Source organism: Pseudorasbora parva, chromosome 8 (genome assembly GCF_024679245.1).
Source record: "Pseudorasbora parva isolate DD20220531a chromosome 8, ASM2467924v1, whole genome shotgun sequence".
NCBI lineage: Eukaryota > Metazoa > Chordata > Actinopteri > Cypriniformes > Gobionidae > Pseudorasbora > Pseudorasbora parva.
In genome coordinates this window covers 14,615,062-14,639,105 of record NC_090179.1, presented here as the reverse complement: position 1 = coordinate 14,639,105, position 24,044 = coordinate 14,615,062, and the positions used below count along the sequence as shown (strand labels likewise).

The 24,044-nt window shown below is 39.1% G+C and overlaps 1 protein-coding gene across 4 annotated transcripts in view; it reads right to left on the bottom strand.

Moving 5' to 3' along the window:
• The window catches only part of fndc3a (fibronectin type III domain containing 3A), a 118,536-nt gene that overhangs the window by 45,604 nt on the left and 48,888 nt on the right, over positions 1 to 24,044 (bottom strand). For all 4 annotated transcript variants that reach the window (XM_067450176.1, XM_067450178.1, XM_067450179.1 and 1 more), the window contains one exon: positions 22,440 to 22,515. In XM_067450176.1, the coding sequence (XP_067306277.1) occupies positions 22,440 to 22,515 (76 nt within the window). The remainder of the gene's footprint in view (positions 1 to 22,439; positions 22,516 to 24,044) is intronic.

The window sequence follows — 24,044 nt, the reverse complement described above, 5'->3', positions numbered from 1 at the left end:
GACATGTTAAAAAGAGAAATGTCTGATCTTTCGACCAGAATAACTCTTGCGTTTTATATTTGATATTAACTGTGTTCTGAAAGGTTATGCAAAACAGGTTTTTTTTTTAAATAAAAGAGTTCAATGCTACCTAGACATGTGCTAATGTTCACTTAATGTGGTCACATTTCATGATAAATTAACATATTTAAAGATACCCTGTGTTAAAAATCAAGTTAAGTGTTGTTTATATACATGTATGTGGTGTTTTTAATATGCTTTTAGACAAACCATACGAAAATTCATAAGTTAACGGCATTGTTGAGTGTTTTCTCTTAAAGGCCCCGTCCACACGGAGATGCGCTTGGCTATAAAGAAAATTGTAGCGTATCAGCGTTTCATCCAGACAGATCCTGAAACCAGATTTTTTTAAAGCCAGAATGGATAAATCTGAAACTGACACCCTTGTGTTTTCGTGTGTACAGCCAATCCATATATTTTGTGAAAGGGTGATTGTCATCGCACGTTAAAGGGTTAGTTCACCCAAAAATCAAATTTATGTCATTAATGACTCACCCTTATGTCGTTGCACACCCGTAAGACCTCATGATTCATGATTCGGATCGCGTGCCAAACTGCTGAAATCACGTGACATTGGCGATCCGATTCATGAATCGATACGCTGATTCATAACCGTTTGAATCTTTATTTGAGGTTTGAAAACACTGGAAGACTGGAAGAGAAGACAATGCTGAATAAAGTCGTAGTTTTTGATAGTTTTGGACCAAAATGTATTTTCGATGCTTCAAGAGATTCTAATGAACTAACTGATGTAAAGTGTGCATACACTTAGATACGCTCTCTGACTAAAATAAAATATCTTAAACTGTTTCCCAAAGATAAACGGAGGTCTTACGGGTGTGGAACAACATTAGGGTGAGTCATTAATGCCATAAATTGAATTTAGGGGTGAACTAACCCTTTAAAGACTATCCGATACAACTACGGGTACGCGCACATCATTATTGCATCATTTAATTACTGTATTTGCATTATTGTAAGAGTAGGTTTAGGGTAGGTGTGGGTGTAATACAAAACAATCTGGTAATTATCATTTTATCATGAGATTTTGCCTCACATTCTACCATTGCTGGACACCTTCTAGCCACAAAACTCTTCTTCTCTGTTTTTAATGTATTTCTGTGGCAGAATTATAGTGCCATATACCGGTCTGGCACAGTGGTGGAATGTAACGAAGCACAAATACTTCATTACTTAACTTAAGTACATTTTTCACGTATCTGTACTTTACTTAAGTAGACTCAATAGTGCATACTTTTTACTTTTACTTCGTTACACTTTGCAGCAAATATTTTACTTTCTACTCCACTACATTTCTACAACGTTTCGTTACATTTTCTGATCAGTTTCAGGGCTCGAGATTAAGGTTTGTTTGGATAATTAATGGATAATAGGCTAATGTTTGAACTGACGGTTGCACCGTTGACAATCGTGCCGCCTCTCGAGGAGAAATGGAAACAAACCAATGCTGCTCATACAGAGAAACTCAGTAACATACTGCAGTAAATATGTGACGGTTTTTATATTTTATAACATATAATACAGTTAAAAAACATCACATGACACGACCAAGAGTGCTGTTTTACTGAATACCATCACGACTGAAAATGTGACACTGATTTCATGGCAGTTCCATAAACAATTAATTAAAATTAGTCACTTACATTTCAGATGCAATATAAACTGCTTTTGTTCTATTACAGCAGCGAAAATATTTCCAAGATCAGATCATATTTCCACATCAGAACCACAACGCATCTCACAGCAATAGTGTGTTAATGAATGATTCAGCGTTTGAATAAATCGGTTGAATCAACTATTCAATGAGCTGTTCGTACACGACTGCCTTATTCATGAACAAATCAGCCGTTTGAACGAACCGACTAAATGACTCACTCATTAAGACCTGCCGCCACCTACTGGTAGTTTAGTTTCATGTTTAAACATTCTTTCCAACGTTTCTTATTGTATTAAAATATATAGTTAAAACAATCTCATAACATTATTTAATGCAGTTAAAGTAATTTGTGTAAATTATTTAATTTAACAACCATATAGCGTTATTCTAATTTAATTTATTGATCAAATTTAAGAATATAAAAGGAAAGCTGAAGCATATCCTATATTTAAGATTAATCCTCATAAATATGAAGATTTAAATACATCAAAGCTGATGAAAATTTTACTTCTGAATATTGATATTTAACTCTGCAGATCGCCCTGATATTGTGAGTCAGAATGTAAAATGGGCAACAGATGAGAATCACAATTAGCCTACATTAACCCAAAACTAACTTAATTAAAACGCCACAGCCCATACTGTTTTCTTCTTTTTAATTATTAGAATATAGACATTAAGAGAATAAATTGTTATACAAGTACTTTTACTTTAAATACTAAAAGTAAATTTAAAATCAAGTATTTTTTACTTTTACTTAAATAGGATTGTCGTTGTAGTACTTCTACTTCTACTTAAGTAAATATGCCTCTGGTTATTTGTACTTTTACTTAAGTACAGAGATTCAGTACTTCCTCCACCACTGGTCTGGCATGTATACTACATCATTTTGAGTGTGTACGCAGATATTTCTTGCAAAAAGATTGGATGGGGAAAGCTCTGGCTTCGCGTGGATGTGGCCTAAAACTGCAGTGAAAAAAGACAGGTGTTGCTGGTGTTTCGTACATCACAAACTACCCTGTAACCAATCACGTCAAATGCGTGGGCGGGCTTTAGCATATCATCATTATTAGGTCTACTATGCTGCGAAGCAGGGGAGTCTCAAGAAAAGCCAGGTTATCCCGGTATATTTTTCTGTTGATATGAAAGATTGGGTACTGTATCATGATGTTATGATGAACTATGGCATCCTATGAAGTCCAAAGCATTTCTAAGGATGCTGATTTTTAATAGGCAGCTGTCTGACGCGGAGGTTTGTGTAACATTAGGAACACATAATTTGCTGTTTGATATTGTAGTCAATGTGTCCATTATGTTTCCGATGTTGAAAAGAGCAATACCTTTGTGTGGCATTTACTACAGTAACTTGAGTAAAGCTGACTGAGTGGTTCTCAGAGTTCTCTGTGCTGGTGCGAGTGACTGGAGGCGGGGCTCTTTTGCATATTAAACATCCAATATGGTGAATAAGCTCCACCTTCTAAATGAAAGAGCTAATCGTTGATTATTCAAAGCATCACTGCAGCTGCCGTTACAAGCTCCGGTTGCTATAAAAACTGGCAGTGTTCTGAGAGATGTGCATGTGCATTAGCTGTGTCCAGACTGAAAACTGCTGTTTTTTGTCAAGATTCAAAATGTATGAGACTGCTGTTATCAGATTTCATTGGATCATTTTTAAATGTGAAATTTAATACTAAGCTTGGCGAAGATTTGACAATTTGAAGTTTCCCCGTTCAAAGAGATGTACTTGAATGCCCGAGATGCGTTTTAAAGATGGCCGCCGAGTGAAATGACTTGTCTTATATGGACTTTGATTTTATTGACTACATGGGGACTTTAAGCTATGCATTTATATTAGTTGGCCTACACTGGTCATGCTGTATGTGCTATAAGAATAAGGTCATTTATTTAGGAATCGTCTAGACAACACTGGTCGTGCCGTACACTAACGTCATTCATTTGTCAGTGATGAAGCACAGTGTTCTGTTTGCGTCGGCTAAATTCTGAACCAAAAAATTAAAGTGCGCCACTAGTGGCCAAAAAGTAAATTGCAAAAATATTGAATTCTTTTATAGATGGACTTCCTAAACTTGCACTCCGTTTCCCATAGGTTGGTCAGACAAACGGCCCCTCCTCAATCTCACGTCTCTCGTGTTTACGATTACAGCTCTCAAAGAGTCACATTTTTAACATCTCTGTACCGATTTGGTATTGTGGTCGGTACTTTTGACAACAATATTAGCTTTTAAAACACCATTTTGGTCAACCACTAATACTAATATTTAAAAAACAACAACAACACTACTACTCATGCATAACATTACTCAATGCATCCTATTAAAATCATTATCTTGTCTTATAATAAGCCTTGTAGTACTACAAAGAGCATAGAGGACTATTAGCTCTTCACTTTGATGTGGAGTGCTGTGCTGGCTTTGAAGCTTGTTTTAGGAGACACTCAAGCAGACTAATTGATGACTAATGACTCAGACTAACGGCCCTGCATCAGGTCAACTCAGACGCAAAATACTCTGAGCGTGGGAGGAACCTGATCCAATTCTACATCAGAGACCCCCTAGAGTAAGATGATCGATTTCTGATTTATGATATGGTTTGGCGGGGGCGTGGAGAGATACTAATATCGTATCCGTCTGCGGCAGCCAAGACAAGAAGCATGAATGAATGAATGACTGTAGTACAAAAAAGGGGATGGCTAGGAAGGTAAGAGGATGAATGGGCAGTAACGGTAAAAGAAGGATGGGCTGGGTGTTGAAAAAAAGGGGATGGGCTAGAACAGAAAGAAAAAAAAGACACCCACACTTTTACATCAGACTGACGCACAAGCACAAACAGAGATCAGACACAAAAGGCCACATCCCCTCCCTCTTTCTATTTCTTTCCCTCTCATTTCAGATCCTGAAGAGCATGGGCGGTCTGCTGTTCTGCTGACGTGGACCCCCAGTGCCAGCCTTCTAGAGGAAACATCAACAAACACGTAGAGGACGAGAAAAACACACACGCACCGAGCCAAGAATAACTCCAAACAGGCCATTCTGTTCTGAGAATAACCAGCCGTTATATCTTTTCTCTCTCAGACAAACACAACCAGAACCGACAAGTTTAAACAGAAACTATCACTCTGCAGCTCTAAAACACACATTTTGTGGATTGGCAACGAAAGCCAACATCATCGAGATCTGCTAGTTCTGATGGCAAACACAACCCTTTTACTGCCCTCTCTGGATGTTCAGTAAATGCTTTACTGAAATCCAATAAGATGAATAGGAACACTAGACTACAACCTGACAGACGTGTCAGTTGAGTTAAATTCATCCTTAGTTGATATCCTGACAGACAGCCCCGATGGAGCACTCCATTTCTTAGTTCTAGTTTCTGAACTTGAGAGATACACCTCCAGCAGGTAGTCGGCCCTTCAAGACAATAGCTGTGTTTACACCGTCGGGCAAAAAGTGGGGCTAGTGTGTGCCAGGGTCAGTTGCGTTTCCACCGTCACGCTCTGGGCTTGATTAGGACTCGTCGGGGCTTCCTCTGGGCCAACGGCCAGGGTTTTTTGCCCCACCAAATACCTTGGTCCAAAGTGGGCCAGTCCGGCTTGAGGAGTGGTTACGAACAAAAGCAGAATTTTTCTGAGTCTGGAGACAGCAGCGTCGTGGATGATTTCATATACCAGCTAACAGACTTTAAAATCATTTGAGCTTAAAACTCACTTTCAGACAGCAGCGAGTGTTTAAGATTACTTATACGGTGGATCAGAATCCACATCAGATCACAAACAGAAGGCAGAAATATTTGGTTGCGATGCAAAAGACTATGCGTCTTTTAAAAATGACACATAGTCTTTTAATAATAAAAATGGTACACTTGAAGAAACCAGATTTAACGTCTCTTTTTACCCGATTGTCTGATCCATATCTACCGCCGCATATATCACAAAATAAAGCAATAGGGAGCGTCCTCTGTTTCTGAAATATGACTTTTTTGGGATGGTCACTGGAGAAAGTGTTCCTCAGGTCGTATTTTTGGTGGAAATTTTGTAGAATGATCATTCCTTCTAAACGTGATGTAAACATACTGTCCTGTGACTCCTTTCTTTTGAGAAACAATGATAAAATGCCACTTTTTTTCTGTGAGACTAAAGCACCATCTTGATACAAATACATTCATTATGATGTATATCTTGTGTATCGTCGGTGTATCACTTGTAAAAATGTGGAAAAGCATCAATGCTTGGGTGTTAAATCTTTAAGTAAATGACAAAAATGCCAATAAACAGACATTTTTTTTTCACGTTCGTTTTGCAGTCTTGCTAGATTCCAGTGACATCTTTCTGGTTAGTTTTCTGGTAAAACTTCCATTTGTTGGTGAAATGATGGGTTTGTGTGGTATTGTTCCAGAGAGGTGTGTTACGGCTGGGTTTTTGTGAAGAGTTGTGGAGCTTCTGGCCCAACGGTGGAAACGCAGCATGGTTTTAGGCTGGGTGCTACAGGTCCGAGGCTATTAGCCCAGCCTGGCAAATGCAGTGGTCTTCATTTTTACATGGCAATAAAAGAAGAGCACGTGCAAACACAGTCAAACCTACATAAAGCCAAAGTTTGTGGAACTTCTAAAATCTCTACTTGGGGGGTCCAGTCGCTGTACTGTTTGTAAGTGTACCTTCTCGAACCGTATCAAGAAGTGGATCACATGAACTTCATGGTCATTGTTTCATAAAGTTCCACACAAAACTCAACATTATGAGCACACCTTTACGTCACCTCAAAACTTTACCTCTAGTAAGGAAATGACTTCCAGTCGCTTTGACAGTGCAAATGGATTCAAGTCTGTGCTCTTGGATCCAGGAATGACTGCTCTTAGTTGCAGCTAATCCAGCCTGAAACACTGGGAATGTGTCACACTCTCTGGGTCTAATTACACTGGCCCTGGAAATAATCAAATCAAACTCAATTCCACAAACCCCCTCATCTAGGCTAATTGCTAATTAAAAAACTTTAACCCAGCTCCAAATTGGCATTGCTGATTATCTGTTGTCTGATTAGTTGTAAGTAATTTTCTTTCTTTCTTTCTTGAGGTGTAATGGAGGCTCTATCCTCTTAACAGTTTGTCACCTGTTGAGAGGGTCCTACACCGTTCCATTAGTGGATTAGAGAGTCACTAGTGTTGGCCGACTGCATCTAGGGAAGGTGACATGCAGGTCGAGTAAACAGATAGAAGGATCACCAAAGTACAGCTTACGCTTAGACGGTAATAATTTAATAACCTCCCCGCCTTCTGTGCAGTATGGAGAAATTTAACAAGGAGCCTTTTTTTTTGAATGCTAAATATTTTATTTGCATCCTTCACAGCTGTGTAACAAGCACTCCATCACACCCCGATGGGCTGAGTGACGTCTGTCTGCATGCACAGAGGAAGGAAAAGACCACAGCGATGTTTACGGAACAGAAGAAACTCGATTTGGCGAACATCCCACTGTCTCCTCTCCTGATGCTTCAAAGAATAACGCAATAGAGAAAGAAAGGTTGGGGGAAGTCAAGCTCACTGGGATAATATGCTTTCATCCTCATTCCTTGGACAGTATTCAATGGGGTATGATAAATCCCTTGTTTAAATTGGAAAGCCCACACAAATTTATCCGTGCATGGAATCTGTGTTTACCGCCCCAAGAGTTATGCAAAGACAACCTGGCATGCAGAGGTGTACGTGCATGTGGGATATAAAATAGGCGTATTGATTAAGCTTGTTGAACCCTGCACCCAGCTAATTGTTGAAGGATTATCCATCAAATAAACCAAAAAGCACTTGGATCTTTTTCCAAACCATCTCTCATCCTCTCTGTCTCTCTCATTCTCTCTCTCTCTCCATCCCTAAAGGCTTCAGCAAAGTGGGATGAGTCATCGACTCGTTCATTCCAAAACCTATAGACTGCAGATGCAGTGAATGAAGCATGTGCGGGAGAAACTGAAAGAGAGCGAACCCATTAATGAATATATATTGCAACGTTTCTGTAGAGGCCCCACATATACAAATGCATCAGGTTCATTCATAAATCCCAAGCAGAATATAAAAGCATTGTTACGTAAATTGCCTAAATCAATCTACTGCATGAATGATTTAAAAGCAATTTAAACAGATATTTGTTCTTGTGTTTTTATGAATGAGGTAGAGGTCTTCAGGGGGAACCCGAGACCCGTGGACCCGGCATCCGACCCGGGACCCGTACGGGTTCGGGTCTATTTTTTAAATCGTCAGCCGGGTCCGGGTCGGGTCCCAATCTATTACTTCGGTTCCCGGGTCTGTTAATGTTGTAGCCTATGTAATACGTCAATCGGACTTGGAGAACACCTGGTCGTGAGAGTCAGCGCGGCTTGTGTTTTGTGTAACTTACAAATTGCTAAATTAGGATAAGAAAAGTGTGAGCCGGGAAATGAGGTTTAGAAATACACAACAACAACAAAAACACAAGCGCGCTCTCTCTCTCTCTCGCGCGCTCTCTCTCTCTCTCTCTCTCTCTCTCTCGCGCGCGCACGCGCGCGCGCTCTCTCAGCCATTTAGAAAGCGGGCGGATTTAATGCATGCGCGCAGTAATAATGTACTCAAGAATATATTTCAAATCAGCAACAAGACCTCAGGTGAACTGTCACATAAATGTTTTCTGTGATGCTCACATTGCGTAAAAAAAGGCTCATATTTCAGGTTGCTCCAGCTGACGCGCGAGTGCAGTCTCAAGCGCGTGTCATGTTTCTATGGCAACCCGAGCTTCCGCAGTGACTGTAATGACTTTAAAAATAATATGAATGAACCGTCTTGTTTAATCTTAAAGTTCTGCTAGTCAGACTTGGCTCAGAGAGATTATGGCAAATAAATAATGGTAACGCAAGCGGCCATGGCACTAAACGAGCAATAGTTATTAGTTCAAAAGGGCAAACAGTCAAAGTTATTATGCGAATTAACTCATAAATCCGTCACTGTGAAATAAAATTGACTTTTACTGCTGAAATGAGTGAATTAAGCCTGCTTGGAACAATTAATGAGGAATATTGTAATATCACAATCAAGGTACAAGGAAGGGAGACAACGGCTATATAGGCTATCGTTAGGTAGGCTGACTGAGACAAAGTTATTTTTCGCAGCTTGTTCATTAACTTGTTAACAGCAGTAACGTTATATTGTGTAATATGAGACAATCGGGTCCAGTCGCGTCTGTGTCTTCCCGGCGGGTTCGGTTCCAGCTATCAAATAATAGACGGGTCCATGTCGGTTCCGGGTAATATATTTTTGGCATTTTTCGGATCTGCACGGGTCCGGGTCCAGTTTTTGAAATAATAGACGGGTCCGGGTCGGGTCTGTGTTGAACATTGCGGGTCTCTTCGGGTTCGGGTGCGAATTTTTGGACCCGTGAAGACCTCTAGAATGAGGCCCACTAAACACATCATGTTGATATATTGGCCGATAATCATTTAAAGTTGACGTAGTAGTGCATGATATTTTCTTTTGTAACCTGACCGGGTATTGAAATTAACACACGCCAATTTCAAATAGGGGTAAAAAAATTAAATAAAAATAAAAAAATAAAAAAATCGACTGTAGCGGGTAACAGTCAAATACCTAGCTAATTTGGTTACTTATTATGTTTACTCACTTTGCTGGGGAAGTTTGTGTAAGCCAAATATGTGCAGATTTAGTGCAAATACTCAACTCGTGAGTTATCATGATTTATTACACGGCTCTGTGAAATACTTGATTCTGATTGGTCTGATTCGCGCATTCCAGCGGTATGTTATTTCCAGATAACACCCGCTCATCCGGGTACTACGAGTTATCCATAGACAGTAAAAGAAATGGACGGAGCGTTCCCATTGACGTCTACGGCGAAAGAATGAAGTCAACCTAGGGGCACTCACTTCCTGATGGCTGAGCGAACTGCGCAGGCTCAGACTGAGCTTGACGACGTAGATGTGACGTGAGCCTCCTGTCTGACAGCTGTGAGTCTTCTAGTAGATGTGGAAAGCAAAAGCTGAATCACGTTGTTTAAATATTTTCTCCCGTTGCTTTTGGCTCACTATGGGCTTCTCCCCATTCTTCCCCCTTGACTTTATCAGACTAGTCTCCAGGACATGTCTCCACGTCCCCCTGATTGTCTCATAGACAGTAAAAGATTGCCTGTGAGCGTCTCCTCAGGTCTATACGGTAATTTCTCAACTGTGCGACAGGGTCGCGTTGGTTATGACGCAATCGTTAGCCTATTTTTACAAAAACAGCTGCTGCGGGGCGATAGTGTAAGATACAAGGTAATGGAGCCTTTTATACATTGTCATGTTTCTTTAGAAATAAACAATGGACAAATGGAGTCTTTAAACGTCTCAGATGTAAAGTTATTCACTGTCAAAGTGACTCAAAAATGAATGGGAGTCAATGGGATGCTAACAGCAGGTGATGGCTTGGTTAGCAATGGCCGCCCCTAGGGGTGGAGCGCTTTCCGAGCGCTAGATTACCCCCTTGGAGTTATCCTGACCGGTACTACTTCTATGCTTAACGCTGGCGCCATCTTGTGGCTTAAACAGCCGTGGGTTACAATGGAAGACTTCAAGGCAGGTTTCCTTTATAACGTTTTTAATATAGATATTTTTCTTACACAAACGCATCGATTTGAATCAGAAGGCTCTATTAACCCATCGGAGTCGTGTGGAGCACGTTATTTGACGGACAGCTGCATTTTTTATGGATTTCAAACAACTACAACTACTACTTGGATTAACGTTAGCCTGGACTTTTTAAATATAACTCCGATTGTATCTGTCTGAAAGAAGCATGTCATGTACACCTACGATAACTTGAGCGTGAGTAAATCATAGGCTTTGTTTCATTTTTGGGTGAACTAACCCTTTCAGCATTCATTTTCAACATTTAGCAAGGGCATATGGCAAATCTTCAGCAATAGATAAAGGCTTAAAGCAGGTTAGAGCTGTTTTTCTTCGTGGACGCTTTGCATAAGAGCTAATAAAATATTTAATCTCAAGACAATATTTTGTGTCTAATAATTATTTATTTGAGACTAGTAGCTGTGTAATAAGCAGGATAATGTACACCCAGCCGGTTATCGCAGAATAAACCCCTTCAGAGTGATGTAAAACCGCTCCGCTTCGCGTCGGGCTCCTGATCACTTGTTTATTACACTGCCCTCTGAGGTACTTGATTCTGATTGGTCAATTGTGGTATCAAATGTTTTTCTATGATGGCCATTTAACTATAATTGGCCACTGTTCCAGCCTACAAATTTTCTACTGTGATAGATTCATGGTGTGGTATCGCTGCGTGATCCCTGAATGTCAAATGATGAAACATTTTTAACGCAAATCAATTTAAATTCAGGTATTTTATATATGAATGCATCCCTGATGCTTCGCCTTCTCTGGGTGAAAATCAGTTTCAGACCAACATGCTCTTTGATGTCGGCCTGAAGGTAAACTATCATTTTGTTTAGTCTCAAATAAGGGCGAATCAAAGATTAACATGTTCTTTGATGTTAACCTATGGGCAAACAACCGTTCTGTTTAGTCTCAAATGAGTGATTTTGCCTTTTTATGTATGATGGGAAGAGCTCTACACACAGTTGCTGATGAAAAAGCTCCACTTTGTATCTAAATGTGGTGACATTAAGGGATTCTCTGGATGGGTGAATGGATCGGGTCACGGTACTGAGAGCTCACCGCTGGCTTCAGAGTCGCTTCGGTGAGTAACTCTTTATAAATACACCCACAGAAATGTCCACTCGCAGGGAATGTTCCCACCCACATACGCATAAATGCACTATAATGCCTCCTAAAAAACATTACCCAGTGGATGTCTGTGCCAGTGCACACATCAGACACAACCATAAATGACTGCTCTACCACGCAGTCTGTTTGACTGTTGGCAGTCTTAGTGTAGTCATTTTAGCTGTTCAAAATTATAGGGCCGGTTTCACAGACAGGGCTTAGATTAAACCAGGATTAGGCATTCAATTAACACATTCAAGTAGCTTTTATAAACATGCCTTCGACAAAAAAAACATTACTGAACAGACAAAACAATGGCACAGACATATTTTAAGATGTGTTATTGCATGTTGTTTTCAGTTAAAACTGCACAAATATGCATTTTAGACTTCTAGCTTGTCTGCGAAACAGCATAGTCTTATTAGCCAACAACATTTATCAAACTACTGAGACTACCATTGTACGCAATGCAAGCCTATTTCTGCTACATAAAAAAATAAAAAAATAAAAATAAAAAGGTTGGCCATGTTTATTACAGTATGAGAAACTAAGTTATAATGACATTAAATATGAATTAAGTCATGACTGGAGTCTAAATTGACAAAAGTTGGTTATGGCATAACTGAAATGATAAGATACAAAGTCACAATTTTGAAATAAAATTGTTACACCAATTCGAAATTGACAAAATTGTAAGTTAAATGATGAGCTACTTAGTCACTAAATTGACAAAAGTTGGTTATGGCATAACTTAAATTATGAGATAATTATTAAATAAATGTGATACAGCAATTCAAAATTTATTTAAAAAAAATGTAAGTTAATTTTTTTTTTTAAAAATAGTAAAAATAAAAATGTGTCAATTTCATATTATGGTTTAGTATGTAGATTTTGACTTTTCCTAAAAAGTAGACAATTTATAAAAAGACAATATAACTCACCATGCTTACAGTGTCTAAACATTGACGTAATTATGCACTTTCTATCTATAAATATGACTGTGAATATCAAAAGTACGACATTTTATTATGATTATTTAGCAAAGCAGGATTGGGCTGATCAATAGTATTAGTGATATAATTGTAATATGTGGTGTTTAATAAGACAATTAATTATGGCTATGAATTATGCTCATATTTAAGTATTAAACTTGTTTATCCTTAGTTTATCCTACAGCTAAGAATCATTTCTTATATATATATATATATATATATCCATATCCATATCCATATCCATATACATACATACATATACATACATACATATGCATACATACATATACATATACATATATATATATATATATATATATATATATATATATATATATATATATATATATATATATATATATATATATATGCATATACATATACATATACATATACATACATACATATATATATATATAATAAAAGGATAGTTTTATAGTTGTTTAGACAGTTTGGAGAGCAAATGTAAAAACAAAAAAAAATTATATATTATATTATATGCTGATTGACATATTTTGCACCTTGTGTTTTATACAAACTAAAATCTGAGCTGCTTTGTCCTTTATCTCAGTCCAGCAGGTTTGTACGATGGCTACTCAGATACGCCAAAATATCACAAGTGCAAAAAAAAAAAAAACACACAAAAAACAAACCTTCTAAAAGGCAAACAAGTATACAGTGAGTCAACAGCAAAGTGTGTGATGTCACCTGGAGTATGCGATCAGGCCGTGGCTGTCTGCACTTAAGACGTCTGAATGTCAGAATGGAAATAAACCAAGTGCCAGATGTGACCTACCACAAACAATATCAATGCAAGAGCAAGTACTCATGATGAGCTGAAGAGGATGAAGGAACACTGAAGCTGTCGAGGGAACGAAGTCTACTCACCCCTACAATGTTGTTTGAGTGTTGTTGAGTGGTCTTGCTCTGTGGTTACTAAAGTGTTCCATGGAGGACGCTAGACAACTGCTTGCTGGCAAAAGCCAAGAGTCCAACCAGTCTCTGTTATTGTTATTTTGATATTCTCTATTAATATTATCTTTTATTCCCTGCAAAGATGTATGATTAGTTTAAATCAGACAAATGACTGAGCTACACCTGCTTGAAGTCGGCAGAAGCAGTGAAGTCAATTTTAAGAAAAAGAGAGTTAAAGTTTTCTGAAGGTTCCAACTCCAATATATATGACACTAGTCTGGTGGCTTTTGGATATTTTACTGCAAAAATACTACACCAGATAGTTAGGGCTGTTTCGAATGCCATTTTTTGAGCTTCGAAGCTTAGGTGGCAATCAATATCGAATATTCGAAGCTTCAGTGGGTGGGGCTAAATATATAATAATAGTGTCGGTTTGCATTTGTATCATCTTTCACGACTTCACGTTTCACTCTTCGGCATCGTAAATGTGTTGTGGCAGACCCAGTGGAGTGCAGTGTTGCATTTGGTGCAATATGATCAGGTGGCACACATTCTTTAAATATTAATAAACATTTAATAATCTTTTAAATAGAACAGTTTCCGGTACGCATTACACGGGCAGGTTTATGCTCCGAAAACGGACAGTGCACAAGTGATACAAAACACAAAGTCTGTTGAGAGCAAGAACTTTAATAAGGTATTAATAACGAACCTTTCTTTAAAACAAATGAATCCCAAAACAGAAATTAAATTAGTAACACACAGTGATTTCAATGAACTGTAATAAATAAAGAACACGGTAGCATGCTTATAAACAGTTGAATAAGAATAAATGAATTGTTTTTAAAATGACACAAAATGTAATATCTATTACAATTAGTTTTATTCTATATAAGGGATTTATTTTGTCTTATTCTGACTTTTTGTTAATTTAAATCTTTAAAATGCACGATGCTTTTATTGAAAGCATGTTGCGGTGTGTTTTTTAATTTATTATTATTATTTCAAGCATGAGTGAGAATGAGTCCGCGACGGAAGTCACGTGTTGAAAAAAAAAAAAAAACGAATATTCGAATCTCAAAACTGAAAATCGAATGCCACCTCACCGAACGAATATTCGAATATTCGATTATTCTAGTACAGCCCTACAGATAGTTCACCTTTAAAGGTAAGCATTTTGCATGTTTAAATGCACAATATATTGAAGCAACACTCAGAATAATTTTGAAGATTTATAGGCAAACCACTGTGTTCTCTTTGTTCTTCTGTGTGAGAACACGTACATGCTGCTGATACACACAGCGTACTGAACATCTGAACAAACAGCCACACAGATGCTGTTCTTCCAAGGCTCTGTTTACACCTGGTATTAAGATGCGTTTTGGTTGACTGACTCACAAATGAACGGCACTAAATACAGGTGTAAACGTGGCCTAAAGCATTTTGAGCTGGTCCACTTTCGACCACTTCTAGGGGTAGTCGAAAATGCGAGACTTGTTTCAAGACGCCCACATTTAGCTGCTCAGAAAACGTCATTAAAAAGAAAAGCGGTGGTGAAGGAAACACCTATTCCAAGACTGTTGTCTGTAATCTAGCTAGTCAGACAGTGAAGGAACATCAATAATGTGGAACTCCTGGCTAACATCCTACATGAGTAATCAAGACATGAACACACAAACAAAAGTACGCAAACCAACGTGAGCGTATTACAAGGCTGACCGCCAATGAACACAAAGAAACGATAACGCCAGGATGTTAAAAGGCCGTGTTATGTTTCCCAGTTCTAATGTAATGCTCCTAAAACACATCCAACCCCCGGCAGTCTGGGATGCCATAAATTTAGTTCTCTCTTCCCCTCAAAAGGCTGCTTCTTCATATTAAACAGACAGTAATGAAGCTCCACAGTGTGCATATGGTATTCATGTACTTCCAGCTACTGAAAACACATGAATGAATTCAGAAAATAGAACAAACGCCCATCTGGACCAAAAAAAAAAAAAAAACAGAAATCAGGAAGAGAGGGACAAACCAGTTCCCTCTGGTTTATCCCGCAGATTTTAGCATTACCTCCAGCTCGCTCTAAGGTGAGGGGTTAAACACAAACACACGTGCGCTCTTCCCTCAGCTCCCGCAATGGTGAGTCATCCCTCTGTTCACGTCACTGACAGACAACAGCTCCCAGTAACAGACCAGTGCAAAGCAGCTTGCTTGCCCTCACGCTACTCTTCCTCATCAACTTCTTCCTCTCAGGGAGAGGTGAAGCTCGAATCTAAATTTAACACCTCTTGCCCCCTCTTTCTGAAAGAGAAGGGCTTCTTTGTCCCACAAAGACCTCGGCATGTGTCAACAGGAAAGACTGTGTTGAGATGCACATTCAAAATGCCTAAATTACTTCAAATATTCAGCGAAAAAACGTTTTTGCTCGCATGAGGTGGTTTTTCAGGCAATTCGAAAAAAAGAATATTTCGCAAGACTGCAATGTAAATATTTGCAGGTCACCTGGCGTACATAAAAGTCGATCACACTATTAGATGGCGACGGTATGTTTGCATAGAAGATGAGACAGTTCTTTATTAAACTCATAAAAGACAAAAGAATTACGGGATCCTGGATCCTAAACAACAAAGATATGCTGCAAATGATCAAGACCTTGAAGCAGATATGAGGGAGAAACCCAGAAACACATCCTACTACGTGGTTGCCCCAAAGTATAAGGAACTTTCCTTGCCATTAAAGGGTTAGTTCACCAAAAAATGAAAATTCTGTCATTAATTCCTCACCCTAATGTTGTTCGACACCCGTAAGCCCTCCGTTCATCTTCAGAACACAAATGAAGATATTTTTGTTGAAATCCGATGGCTCAGAAAGGTCTTCATTGACACCAATGTCATTTCCTCTCTCAAGACCCATAAAGGCACTAAAGACGTCGTTACAAAGCCCATCTCACTACAGTGGCTCTACAATCCTTTTATGAAGCGATGAGAATAGTTTTTGACATGTGGTTTGACATGCGATCCGAATCATGAATCGATACACTGATTCATTAAGCTCCGAGGCTTCAGGAAAAAGTGTTTTGAAATCGGCCCGTCACTATACAAGTTATTTAGGGTTTTTTTGCGCACAAAAACACTCGTTGCTTCATAAAATGATTGTAGAGCCGCTGTAGTGAGATGGGCTTTGTAACGCCGTCTTTAGTGTCTTTATGGGTCTTGAGAGAGGAAATGACATTGGTGTCAATGAAGGCCTTTCTGAGCCATCGGATTTCAACAAAAATATCTTCATTTGTGTTCTGAAGATGAACCGAGGTCTTACGGGTGTCGAACAACATTAGGGTGAGGAATTAATGACAGAATTTTCATTTTTTGGTGAACTAACCCTTTAATGCCTGGATAATATACCTAAGTCTCCTTCAATAAAAAATAATGGCTAGTGGATAAACCTACTAAAATCCGTCGCCATGATTTGGACTTATTGTAAGGGGAAAAAAATTCTCACAGTATGGGTTAATGGAAACGACATTTCACAACCGTTTTTTTATTTATTCGACATTTAGAATATCACAACCGTTTTGCGCAAATCTCTAATGGAAACCCCGGTTAGTGACGCTTTAATTCTTTCAAAAACTATATTAAGTTCAACAAAAAGCAAAAAGATAACATTTAGTGATTGCTTCAGCGGATAACAAGACATTTAAGTATACTTTTCGCACCTTTCTACGCAATTACAATTGTTGGAGATAAGTTAAACCTCAAGCAATTTTCAGAAAAAATGTCAGTCTTGTTTATGAAGCAGACCTGAGCGGCATCTCAGTCCCAATACACTGCTTGGAAAAGAGAGATGAGTGCATTATTCAAAACTCTGTGTTCAACAAAGGAACAAGAAGGACATGAGGGGGAGCAAATGGTGAATATTTTGCAAATTCATATTATAGAGCATGTTTCCTTCTTCTTTTGACCTTGTAATGTTTTATCAAAATGTCCTAATGACACTATCATTCGGAGATAAATATTGTTTCTGTCGTGGCATATGCCGGATTTTGTCTATGTTTAGTCTGTTTAAGCACCAGCCCTCCAAAAACAACTGCAAGGTCTTCCACATCTCAAACACCAAACAACAATCGTTCGATAGAGCCAAGAACCAATCGAATCAGATGTTCATCTTAATATAGAAGAAGAAAAAAAACATTTCTTTGCAACTTTTCTATTTCAGTCACATTGTGCTGCGTAGCACCGCTCACAAAGAACACAGGTGCACTATGTAGTATTTTTGCAGTAAAATATCTAAAAACCACTAGGCCAGTGTTATATATTTTGTTCAGTTGAGTACTTACAATATCCCAAATGTTTCCAACTATTTGTAAATTCTGAGAAAATTGCTATTTTAACCAATGACCCGGGACATTTCAGAATAGCGTTTAATTAGTTTCATAGCCTGTCATATCATACCCTCGGTTTTATTCTGCAGAAGCGCTTTTCTCTTAGCAGTGTGAACATGTCACGGCAGCGCCGAGCAAACACACGTCATAGTGGAACACAGAGGAACGTCATATCATTTTAAACACATTTAAATGTATCTAATATGATAAACAGAGCTGCTTCACCTTATAATCATGACCGGAAAAGCAGAAGTAGTGTGTGCGCCAGGCCACTGTGTCCCGTCCCGTCATAATAAAAGTCCAGCTGCTCGCGAGCCGTGTGTTTGTATAACAATCGCTCCAGCGGCCGTGCTCAGCTCCACAACACTCGGTCCTGCTCTGCTTCATACTACAGTAACGTTAATAACCGCATCCACGAAACATGATTTCTACCAGAGTCCTATTTTCCACCGGCTGTGAGGTGAAGACCACATGTCCTAAGATGCTGCGCTCAAACTTGGCGTCATCAAACTATGCCTTTGTTTTAAATAGGCGCCCTCAAGTGGACAGAAAGTTGCATAGTGCAACTTTAAGATTTCTTTTCACTTGTCGAACGTATAGTGGTGTCACTGCTGCTGTAATCTTCATATGGATTGGGGTTATCACCTGTCTGTGTCCTACAGTGTCGCTTCTTGATAAGGGACAAGCTAACAAAGTGCTAGCCATTGCTGTAAAGAAAAAAAATCATGCCCTTAGGTTTTCAGATCAAATTGGTAACCACTTCCATTTGGGTTTTCAGTCAAACGCTAATGCCGGATGATAACATCAATCTCATTTCAGTGCAGCTGACTGCTTCACAAGTTTAAATCCTTGCCAAGCTAATCAGGCAAGCTAGGGACGGGACAATCAGGCTTACCGTATACAATGAGCAGGATGCTATTGTTTTCCTAATCAATAGCTTCCCAAGGCACAGTAATCTTTCAATTACAGTCACACTCCACTTCTTCCTATTGCAGCAACTGCCAATCAGGGTGGTTGGCAGTTCATAGCCCGTTCGCACCGTCCCACACAATGGCTGTAGACAAAAAGAGCTCTTTGCAAGCTGAGAGGGGGTGTAAGACATCTCATTGCAACCCTGCCGAGACCCACAAAGCACTAGCTGACTGTTGTGACTGAGCTTCCGACACATATGGCAATTAGACCCAACACTGGATGGCTCTCTGTGAATAAGGATGTGTTGGAGGGATGACTAGGAGTCATGATGCAGTCGTGTGGAAAGTGAGCTCATGGGGGGGGATTCCACCGTATTTGAGAAGAACCGATTTTAGCCCCTCATCCAAACCAGGGTGTTCTTTCTATCTTCTTAGTAAAAGCAAAATGTTGAAATTTGACTGTGGCAAAGAGCTAACCAGCAAAAGCCCCTAAAATGTATTTACTGCTGGATTCTTTTTATTTATCACCACATGTCGATGTGTGACGTTACTGACTTTTGAGACTAGTTACAATACGCCTCGATGCAAAGCTGCATAATTGAGAAAAAAATATGCAATTGCATATTTCTGATCAAAATTGCAATTGATCTTTGGCGCTCGCACTGCCTGTGGGATGTCTCTGCAGATGTCAGCACACACTAGGGTTGGGCATCGAGAACCGGTTCTAACTCGGAACCTTTAAAAAATAACGATTCCATTGGAATCGTTTAGAAAATTTATTTTCGTTTCCGATCTTCGGTTCCAAGCGCGCAAGTTTTGGTTTCCATGGCCACCTGATTTCCGGTGCTTGCGCGCCCGCTTGTTCATGGAAGCCCGGTAAGCGGCTCTGAAGTGTGGATTTATTTCACTTTTAAAAGCCTGGGTCGGCACAGTGCAACTAGTGTTGTCAAAAATATCGATACTGAAATATCTGAAAAGATACGATAGCCTGCTCAGCCTACACAATCGATCCCAGCTGCTCTCCTCTCCTCTCCTCTCTGACCGACAGCGAGTTGACACGCAGCCGCATATTCTCATTCAGCCGGTTAACCTCTGAACACGACGGACGCGCGTTCTGCTGGACTTTTCCTTACGACAGCGTGTTAGTGTTAGTGTGTGTGATCGGTCTGAATTTCGCGCGGGATTGCACATAATTCTGCGAATCCCCGCAGATTTCAAGCTCACATCTGAAGCGCACACACACACACATAGCCTACCGTAATAAAGCCGCCCCTGACATACAAGTGCAAATATTCGCTTCTTTTTCCAGCTTATTATTGGTCAAATACACTCAAACAAATTCTCAGCGCACATTTTGAACAGTATGTAAACACAGTCTTAAACAATTCAGGAAGAAATGAAGAATGAGTAACAGGAGCAGTGTTCAGGATCCATGAGTGCGGCAGTTCTTAAAGGGACAGCAGTCATTTGTTATTCAAAGTCAAACTACAAAAAGACAAACGATCACACTGCTCTTGACTGATCAACTTGTCTAACTTTAATGGTTTTATATGAAACTATTTAATTTTTTGCAAAAACATTATCCAATGTTATTTTAAATTTATTTAGCCACTTTGCGTTTTTTTTATTTAGTTTCTTACCTGAATGTTAGACCTACCTGAAAAAATAAAGCAGTCTATTTCATTTATATCTTTTATTCTATTGTATTTATTTGTGCTATTTTTTTGTAATATGTATCTTTGTTTATTCAATTTACCATTCAAAATCAAGCTTACTTGTGCTGTGTGTAAACTATTGCAACACAATTACCCCGTTGTAAAAAATACATTGAGTTAACAAATATTTGTGAGATAATTTTAATAGTAATTGATCAATGTTTATATATGAGAAAAAGCTTAAAAGCTTTATCATATAAAGTGATCTCTTCAGAAGAAATGTTTGATTGCCTAGACTTTCAAAAGACAGACAAAAAAAATTATATAAAAAATATCTAATTGACAGTATATGCAGCATTTTTCCCCCGTTGTATTGAAAATAGCATTGAATATCGATGTGACATGTTTTGACTCCACCCCTCAAAGAATCGGAATCGAAAAGAACTGGAATCGAAAGTAAGAATCGGAATCGGAATCAGAATTGTTCAAATCAAAACGATGCCCAACCCTAGCACACACTGTCTGACATTTGCACAGATCGGTTGCGTTATTATATTGACTTCTCACAAACGACACACAGACGGCAATGTTGTTCTTTGTGTTGTTTACTGTAGCGCTTGCTTATACACAGGTTGTGTTACCACCAGCGTTCACAGATTACCTATCATTGCTTGAGAACTAGAGCAAACTATGGCAACTCAGGAGACAAGCTCAAAAATACACTGCACGTCAATGCGTTCAAAACAGGTATACAGTTATATAGTTTGAAAGCAATAGTTTTTGAATGTAAACACAAATTAAATGAATGATTAAAGCTATATTTTGTGTGTTTTAAGGGACATTGCATTTATTGAGACTTGACTTGGACCTCAAAGACATGAGATTTGACTTGGCTTGGCTTCTAGCTGCTGTGAGGCTCCAAATCACTCTCAGGGTCTTAAATGGGGACCTAATAAAGTCTTTTTATAAGGGCATAACTGGTTTCACTCTACCGAGATTGAAAATTATAGTTGCATTCCATACAAATTACACCATAGTTCACACTTTAGAGGGGGCATTTGGGGACACCAAGAAATTGTGTGTTATTTAGGACTGTTTTAAAAGAAAAAAATGGGTACCCAAATGGTACAAGTACCCCTTTTCCACCAAAGCAGTGCTGGTGCTAGTTCGGAGCCAAAGCCTAGTTTCAGATCGGTTCTTTGTCTTTCCACAGCCAAAGCACCAGCTCCGAGCCAGGAAGAGTGGTTCTTAAGTAGCATCAAAACATTGGTGGGCTAGAAGTAAGAACCGCTTGCGTCAGCGGCTGGAGGTGGAGTTACCGTGACCAACAAGACCAACACAAACTTGTGACCACCATTTTTTAAATAGCAGCTAATCAATGCTAACAGCTGTTCAATTGTAATTTCCATCTATACAAATCATGGAGAGCTGCACTAATGCGTTGGATTCGCTGCGTCTTGATGCCGATGTAGGATCATAAAGCCATGAGCCATTCAGGGAAGGCTCGTTCGAGATGGATCGGTGCACGCTGTGCAGACCGATCGCATATGACATGAAAGTACAGCGAGTACAAACAACTCCTTATGCTTTTGAATCGCTTAAGCGGTATTTTGATATCATATGCGGATGGGTCCGCGCAGCGCCGATGCATCTCAAACAAGCCTGGTGTGTTTGTATTTCCCGCTGCCTCGCTAGCATTGCTAAATCGCTAGCGAGAAAGATGAGACACATACAGTGGAGTAAGACCTGGCTCTGTGGTGGCTCTCTAGCCTGTGGAAAGCCAAACTGGTTCTTAAAGGCTCTCAAGTCGAACCAATTTAGAACTGACACTAGCACTGGCTCTGAACTAGCACCCGGTTCATTCTGGTGGAAAAGGGGAAAGGAGACTCAAAGCTTACCGATCAATTGGTTAAACTTGCAGGTACTATAATCAATTACGTGCTAAAGTCCCATATTGGTAATTACAGTAATCTGAACTTGTGAATTGGCTAAATGAAACGCCACCTGCGCACAAACTAATGTAATTATGGCTTAAATTACACAGAAATCTTACTCAATACAAAAGGAACGGCTTGAATCTTACCTGTGATACACTGTAAATGACCATCATCTCGCTGGATCGTGAAGGCCTCTCCTGGGTTTACCTGCACCAAGATTACCTGAAGAAGGCAAGATAGATGCTGTTAGAGGAAACCAGCCTATTCAGACCACTTCAAAACACGGTACATAGATAAACACATTACCTTATTCCGCAAAATTGCATAAGCTACTTTGATGATAGCTAACACTGCGCTGAATAAAGATATACTGTCTCGATTTGAATGGCCCTACCTGTGAGGGCTCCATGAATAAAATCTAAAAGACTGAACTTCCTGAAGCCCTCATTTTGACCTCACCTAACAGCAGCACAGTGCTACAAATGGCTCTGTTTTATTCTAGGCTAATATATCTAGCGCAAAAGTGGCCATTATTCAGCCAGGCATCCTTTTACTACCATCATTTTCTTGTGGCTATATATAACTGACACGCAAATAGATGTGTAAACACTGTTTACTGACATGACGAAAATGGCTCTGATTCCCAGAAAAAAAGAGAGGAACAAAATAATATATATATATATTTTGGTTGCAGTTTTAAACTCCTTTCGTTTTTCAATCAGCGACGGCGTCTTTCATTCAAAGTTTTACTTAACTCATAACCAGCACAATTTGTCAAAAGAGAACATAAAAATTAATTTAATAAAGAACGGACTGATTTGACGCCAATTTGAACAAAATCAGGCCGAGAAGACCAAGCGAAATTCGTTTTGAGTTTGCCAAATTGACCTTTGAAACTACCATTGGTCCATTGTGATTATGTAATAGGCAGGTGTGCGCAGAGGCCCCGCCCTCTTTCTAATGAAAATATTTTCTGGTTCAATTCTCCGAGGTTCAGACCAGACGTCCGCAAGTGAAAATGTGAACACACTGGAGAGCTGCTTTATTGTAGAAAATGAAGTTGTACTTCTAATGAAATGAGACAGTGGATTGTTTAATACGTTAAAAATGCTTGAAATGTACTTTTCACGTATTAAACATGAAAAATTCATGTTTAATACGTTAAAAATGCTTAATTTTAAGCTATCTATTGTATAAAGTGATATAGATAGAGTATAAATAACGTGACTTTACTGGCGTGCCGTATAGAGCATTTTGCTATGATTTCTTGTGCTTTATTAAAAAGCTTATTGTTTTTTTTTTTATATCGTGGGTGTTTATTTTGTTATTGAGAGGAAAGCGTGCAGCACATATTTACATATCTAAATGCTGCTTTTAGCCGTAAGGATGAGTCAGCTGTCCGATAACAGTATATCGTATTAGTCTAATCTCCTGGGGCTACAAGAGGGCACAATGAGCACAATATTAATTTATACTACGGGCCGTTGAATGCTTGAATCTGATTGGCTGATGAACGTTCTTATGTGTGCATTAATTTTCTGGGAAACGCACAGCGAGCGTAGTTCCAGGCAGCTCTCTTGACCGCATTACAGTTCCATATCACTTCACATAGTTAACTGTAATAACAAAAATTACAGGATTAAAAAAACAAAACAAAAACACAAAGCAACTGTTTCACTAGCGAGTTAATAACCGCTGTTTAGAGACGCAAAGAGGTAGCCTAAAGGGGGTCGCACACCGGATGCGGAGCT